General features: G+C 35.3%; 1 protein-coding gene across 2 annotated transcripts in view; it reads right to left on the bottom strand.

Moving 5' to 3' along the window:
• Positions 1 to 2,953: 2,953 nt before the first annotated feature.
• The window catches only part of LOC125652733 (transmembrane protein 151B-like), a 38,929-nt gene continuing 34,655 nt past the window's right edge, over positions 2,954 to 7,227 (bottom strand). For both annotated transcript variants that reach the window (XM_056166953.1, XM_048882116.2), the window contains one exon: positions 2,954 to 5,441. In XM_056166953.1, coding sequence (XP_056022928.1) covers positions 3,759 to 5,441 — 1,683 coding nt within the window. In that variant the 3' untranslated portion in view covers positions 2,954 to 3,758. The remainder of the gene's footprint in view (positions 5,442 to 7,227) is intronic.

The following is a 7,227-nucleotide window of genomic DNA, read 5'->3' as shown; positions in this document are numbered from 1 at the left end:
GCTCGATCCGGTAAATTTTCTACCAAGCCCATATCTTTGCTTCTAACGAAAATATTAACAGCTGTGAAGGAGAAACGTCAAAGTGTTGTGCGATTACACATACCAGAAGTGGTGAAAATCAAATGTGGATTCTAAAACATGCTATAGAACTTTTAGTTTGAAATTGCAAAACGTTTCTCAAATCAACAACATTAAAACGTATGGCTTTTTAAAAATCTACAGGACCATTCCTCAAGATAAATTAAAGACTAAACATGTTGACATCAGACAGTTGCTTCTTCAACAAAAATTCAAAACGGAAATATTCAAATCAAGTGATCAGTCATCCAATTCCACGCACAAGTACTCTGAAGTTGAAATAAAAAATATGCTAGAGTTTCTCATTGACAATATATTCGTGGTCTTTGGTGATCAGGTCTTCCAACAGTCTGTTGGAGTCCCCATGGACTCGAATTGTGCTCCTTTGTTAGCTGACCTAGTTTTAAAAAAAATTATGAAGCAGAATTTATTCAAAAATTTCTACGTGAGAAGAAAAAATCTCTTCCTATGACCTTCAATTCGACATTTAGATATATCGATGACGTGTTATCTATTAAGAATAATCATTTTCATTTAGATATAGATTCGATATATCCATGTGAACTCAAAATAGAGGGCACCACAGAATTGTCCACTTCTGCTTCATATTTAGATATTTTATTGGAAATAACTAACAACTCACCTGTATGACAAACGTCACCATCGTCAACTTCCCATATTTGTGTAACAATATTCTATTATCACCTGCATATGGTGTTTATATCTCTCAACTGATTTGATACCCAAGAGCTTGTTCTGCGTATGGTCAGTTTTTAAATATATGCAGGCTACTGACACACAAGTTAATGGTACTGTGGTTTCAATGGTCTCGTTTAAAGTCAGCATTTCGCAAATTCTATGGTTGTTATAACGATCTAGTTTGCCAATACAACCTGTCATTGGGTCAAATGCTGTCTGACGTGTTTCATACCGATTGTTAGTTCGTTCTCGACACACTGTTTTGACTACGGATAACTCCGTTTACCAGATCAAGATATATATGTAGGGCTCACGGTGGGTTTGACCCGCATCCCATGTCGACTGTCCTATTCTTCCAAAAAGCTGATACACAACCTCAGTTGTGAACGAATAGGAGATGTTCTAATTCGCTCCGCTTCTAGCATTGTTTTGCAAGCCTAAACACCAAAAACATGTAGTCTGTGGTGTATATACGTTGGCAGATTTAGTGTAGTTGTAGTGCTAGGTGTATTATATGGAGATTTTGCTGTTTTGTTATTATTCTCTGTTGATATTGACCACATTATGTAATTCGTTTCGTTTGTACTAAAAAGGGTCAGGATCCACGTCGTTATATATATATATATATATATATATATATATATATATATATATATGCGTGTGTGAGAGAGAGAGAGAGAGAGAGTGTGTGCGAATGTGTGTGAAATGGATGATATATACATATAAGTGAGTGTATGTGGAATGGATGAAATTGTTCGTAAAGGTATATCCAAATAATTCTCAATAATTCTTGGGTACATTATGTTTTTAATCTTGCACCCTGTAATATAGCTTATTGATGGTGGCCAACATTGAATAAACCATAATTTTTAGTATATTTGCATGGTACACTGTGCTAATATTTTATACGTTTTTGATATTTTTCTCAGGGGAAATCTGCAGGGAAATCGATGCATAAAGAGCTGATATACTTTTAATGACTAGATTTGATTCCTGATTGATATTTTAGCAATTTAGCGCACATATGGAGTATACAGAATAGGTGTTCCCTAGAAAATATTCCAAGGTAAATCTAGAATCTGTCATATCGGTCTCATGTAAAAAAAAAAAATGCTACATAGCTCGCCTGAACGTTTCTGATATTCATTTAGACTATGTCAGATTAGTGAAAGGAAAGTATTGATAATAATGATTATTAATTTCAGTAGCAAGACTGAGAAGTTAGGGACTTCTAAGATCACATGTCTCCACCCTCAGTTTGAGGCTGTAGGGATATATTCTGCTAGCTCCAGTAGTCGGAAAAGTTTGGATTCTCTATGTATGCCCTGTTATGATAGGGAGGAATCAAGCGACCATTGTCCGCGCCAGATGGCCTTTGGGGAGCACCATCCCACCCATGTAGAAGGTCTTACACGATGTAGGGTGAACTTTGACATTGTGCTTATTCCACAGTTAACTTACGGTGTAAACGAGGCCGCTTTTTCGCTAATCTTTGAAGACAAGGTGGAAGGAATTCCAGGACAATGTTCGGGATCTTAAGGAGTATCATTTTCAGCAATCTCTTTGGGTCTGTAAGAATTTTTTTTTCAGTGGTTCCAGGAGATGGGAAACATTTTAATTTAGAATGCACGTGACCACTGGTCGAAGGTGGGAACTCTACGACATATCATATCTCTCCAAACTAGGAGGTCTGATATGGCACTGGATGTGGTATGAATGACATTTTCATTAAGGACCTCCGGGAGAAGATAACGAAACCCTAGGATTATCATAATTCGCCCTCGGCTTGGTCTGTAGAAGTACTTAATTAATCCCAATTTAATTTGCAATGACCACACAATTCTGACTAGCTATATTGTCATTTTGATGTAAAGTGTAAATATTTTTACATAAAGAGAGCTGACAATGAAATGGTTGGTGACGTTCATATATTTTTACAATAAGCATTTCATTACAAATCATCAATCAATTAAATTCCTCATGGATAATATTTTACTTATTGGGTGAGCTAAATTGTTCAGTTTTGTCTTTATGATACAACACCGCCACTTTGTTTGAGTTCAGTGAAACAAGTCCTCATGTCAAATCCTAATAAAGAGTTATACTCTCTTACTGTATTCATGCGCATTACTGAGCGGAATAGCTTGTGAGCAGGCGAGGACAAATAAGTACTGAAAGGTTTTGTATATTTTTATTCCTATAAACGCTTTCATAGAATGGAATATTTATAGTGTTCAGTTGGAAAACGACCATAAAATATGGACCAATGTATTGATTTCAGTCTTGATATAGTTCTGTGTGCACGAACATAAATCCTCGTGAATCAGCGGTATAAATCAATGCCACAAGTGAAGAAAGTTTTTTGTTGCTTTATGTAAATTCTAGCCTTCTGATTAACTATTTAAACCTTGAACTACGAAATGATTGGAATTTAGAACAGAATTCTTAATTTCCCAGAAGCCAGGTTTATGATTGTTTTCTACATGTATATAATGTACAGAGACGGATTTGGGTTAATTAAATGTACGTTGGGTAACTCTCATAACAATATATTTTCAACCATTCACTCCATTTCACTATTCAAACTAGTAGAATTTTTTATAATTGAATCATTCGTTCGATACAACAAGCTTTGCCTATATTTCTGTCTTATATTTTCAGTTCGACAATTCTATGTGCAATTTGTAAACTTTCAAAATTCTTTTCATAGTGAAGTAAAAATACGTAAAACATCATATCAGTATCAATAGCACACAGATGAAATATGCATTTCTGCTATTCTCAAGTACAGATAATATCAACTTAAGTATATCAATGGTACATAACATGAAAAGCATTTTTACACACTTAAAGCATCATGTTGCATACGGCATAAACAAAACAACCTTAAATGGTATCTGAATAGGAAACACTACCTTTTGATGAGACAAGTAAGTCTTCTTTTATTTAAATTTATATTAACAACACATGAATATAACATATTATAACGATGTTTCCATCATGGTATGGTAGTTTCTACGATTTGGCACTGACTGCAAATATGCGTTCTCCTCTATGACAATTCTTGTACTAGGCAACGGAAGCGAAGGCTGCTGTGATCCTTTAGGAACCGTTTTTGGTCTCTGCATTACAAGTGCTTGTTGATAATCAGGGGGCGGATCGCCTGGGATTACGTGGCGTGTGTTCGTGTCTTCAGAACAGCGATAATTCCTTGTGGGAGCGGGCGTAATGCCAACATAGTTATTATGATACAGAAGTGGGTCATGATTGTGACATCTTTCTGCTTCAGAGTTTGGTCGCAACAGTCTGGCTGTATCACAGCTAGGGTTTACATATACTAAAGGGTCGGTAGGGGAATTAAGAGATGAATGAAATTCATTTTGTCTGGAAAATACAAACGACCTTCGTGTTTCTTTGCGACGAGAATTTGCATAACTATCATTTTGCATATGGTTATTTTCGAACACAACGCCACCATTAACAATGCAAAAGCTATTGCATGGTGAAAAGTTAAGGGCGGTACCAGATCGAATTCTTCTGATAGAATCCTTGTTATCAGCAACAGAGGAGAGAGCAGCAAACGTTTCACTTCTTGTTGCACCATATTTAGTTCTTGTCACATTTCCATTTGCATCTGCGATCCCTATTGTCCTACCAGATGACATTAATAAGGCCTCGGAGTAACTTGGGGCGATATGATTGTTCTGTAACACAACTTCTAGATCTGAACTCCCCATGGTATTGACACGTGTCATAGGCGTAGACTCGATATCATTTTCTAAATAATTTGAACCGAAAATTTTATGAACATGGTAATGAACATAGGCAGTTTTATATTCAATGATAACTCTCAAAGGCCAAGACAATAAAAGAAAAGAAGCAACCCAAAAGATCACATGTGACACATACCAAGGGAGATTATCGGGATCTCTGAAAGCAATCATGTACTGCTTGAAATTTACATTGAGTAAATCCATTCCCTCCCTTGTCTCTATATAGTCATCCCGTCTTTCATTATCTCGGTAAAATCTATTTCGTTGTTCATCAAATTCGTATTCTGCTTCGGAACACAAGAATGAATATCCTTTTGTGAATCTAATTTTTGTAGCGGGAAAATTCTCCAGACCGGTAAGCGATGCGGATACGTCCTTGATTCCACATTGTGTGAAATTGAATGCAGATCCAGCCGTGTGGGAATTGACGCGTTCGTAGTATACTTGGGTACTTGTAAAAGAGTCACCATTTCTGTACCTAGTCACATGACGCGTTTTGCGGATGTAATGATAACACAAAGCTTTCCACCATATGATAGGAATAGATTCTTGCATTTGTTGTATTTTTTCATAAACTGCATTTACATCCGTTTTGTGTTTTAGTTCTAGTCTGGTGTGAGAATGCCAACATTCCACAAGATAAACAAGGTACAGCATTATGACGAAAGCTATAGGAATATAAATGTATCCATCCTCACAGGGCTTAGACTTGCTCACATGTGTGTTAGCCATTCGATGACCATAGTAACTAACGGTTATCGTAGTGATGACAGCAAGACGACACCAGATGATCGCTGACAAACACCCATATATGAGTAAGGTAAGGATCATGCATTTCCAATGGGCATCTCTCCTTAGTGATGCACAAAATGACTGCTTGATTGGAGTTTGCTGTAAAATATTAGAGAAGCATCAGTATACATGATCAAGAATATTGACTTTTTTTCTATTTTTATTTTAAAATGCTTTCATGCATTTTCTCCTCGTTACGAATGTTTAGAATTCAAATATTTTGAAATTTGTACCTTTACTACACACTATTACTAACTCATTATGAAACCAGCTGTGGCTTTCTAAGTGTCAATGCCCTGCACTGCACCTTGTATTTTAATAGTTGTATTCGTTATCCTCACCTTTCATGGTACATCCTTGCAAGGAGTTGATCATTAATGTATTGATTGAAACAGTTAAAATCACCATTATTTACTATCAATTATTTAACCTCATTGTTCGACATCTTCACATTCTAATATCACTCAGGAGTTCTTACTTTATGATAGATAAATAATAAAGTAGTGTTTCATATATATGTTCCCTTTCACAAAGGTAAACTTGCGTTTTATCGTAACTGTTTTAATTTGTATTTAGTACTCAACAGTGATACATGACTGTGGTGCTCTTATATCAAAGCAGAATTGTCCTTGATCGCCAGATGTCACTTACAGAACACTTACTTTACCTTAGTATCCAATTTCAACTAAAGAACACTTTTTTTTCTTAATATATGATTTCATCTATTGGAACATTAATTTTTTCTGATTACTCGAATTCGTCTACACTAGAACACTATTTTTGCCCTCCCCGATTTCACTTTTAGAACACTAATTTTGCGAGATAACCTATTTCATTTCATTTGCGGAACATTTACTCTACTAGATTCCCTGATTGCATCCGCAGAATATTAATTCTCATAGAAAACCTAACAGAATCGGTAGCATGCCCTAGAACTCGGCCTGTGTTTGATTTGTGATATCGTACATCGTCCATTGATCGAATGCCGTCTTTTCCTTCGTTTCAACACACGTTCATTCCCTTTTTCAAAATGTGATGTATGAATAAAAATGTGAGTATAAAATCAACGCAATATTTTGTTCGGTGAAAGATTTATTGAAAATCCATAATTGTTGACAAAGCATATCGCAACTTACAAACCAAGAATGATATGTATTTCAAGTTATGTATAAATCATTCCTGATATTTTCATCATAGAGTACCAGCAATCTTTGTGAATGGGAAATTCATATGAACAATAGAGCCAGTGTAATGTTTATATCAGCTAGGAAATTATGAAACTAAAGAAAAATGTTTTCTTTGTTTTGAAAATTATGTCATGAGAGAAAAAATATTTTCTTTACTTTAAAGATTATGTAACTACAGAAAAGTTACCCGTTTACTGGCGCTGTATCACAGAAAAGTATCAAAATACATATAGAAGAGATGCCATCAGCGAACGTCAAAAAGTATCAAAATTCATGTAGGAGAGATGCCGGCGGCAAACGTCAAAAAGTATCAAATTAGATCATTATAACGACCATAAAATTTTCAAAATGCTGACTTTAACAATACTTCTGAAACTCCTGTAACATCAACATACTGTGAAATGGTTTAAATTCGTTGAGGGTAATTTTCGTGGAATGTGGAATTTTACTTTTTCGTTGGGATGTAATTTCGTTGATATGGTTTCTGTTCATTACTACATTGTATAAATTGTGTATCTCGTTGTAATATAAAAATTAGTGGGATACGGGTGATCACAAAATCCTTGAAAATTGAGCCCCAGCGAAATTGAATGATTCCACAGTATTTGTCAACAGCTTGCCTAGATTACTAAAAGTTCTTTGAAAAAATACCCCCATTTTGATATCTGAATGGTTATTAAATGATTGATTTAAAAGAA

This window comes from Ostrea edulis, chromosome 5, assembly GCF_947568905.1.
Source record: "Ostrea edulis chromosome 5, xbOstEdul1.1, whole genome shotgun sequence".
NCBI classification, from domain to species: domain Eukaryota; kingdom Metazoa; phylum Mollusca; class Bivalvia; order Ostreida; family Ostreidae; genus Ostrea; species Ostrea edulis.
Note: the sequence above shows the minus strand (reverse complement) of the source record. Positions and strands in the feature narration are given on the sequence as shown.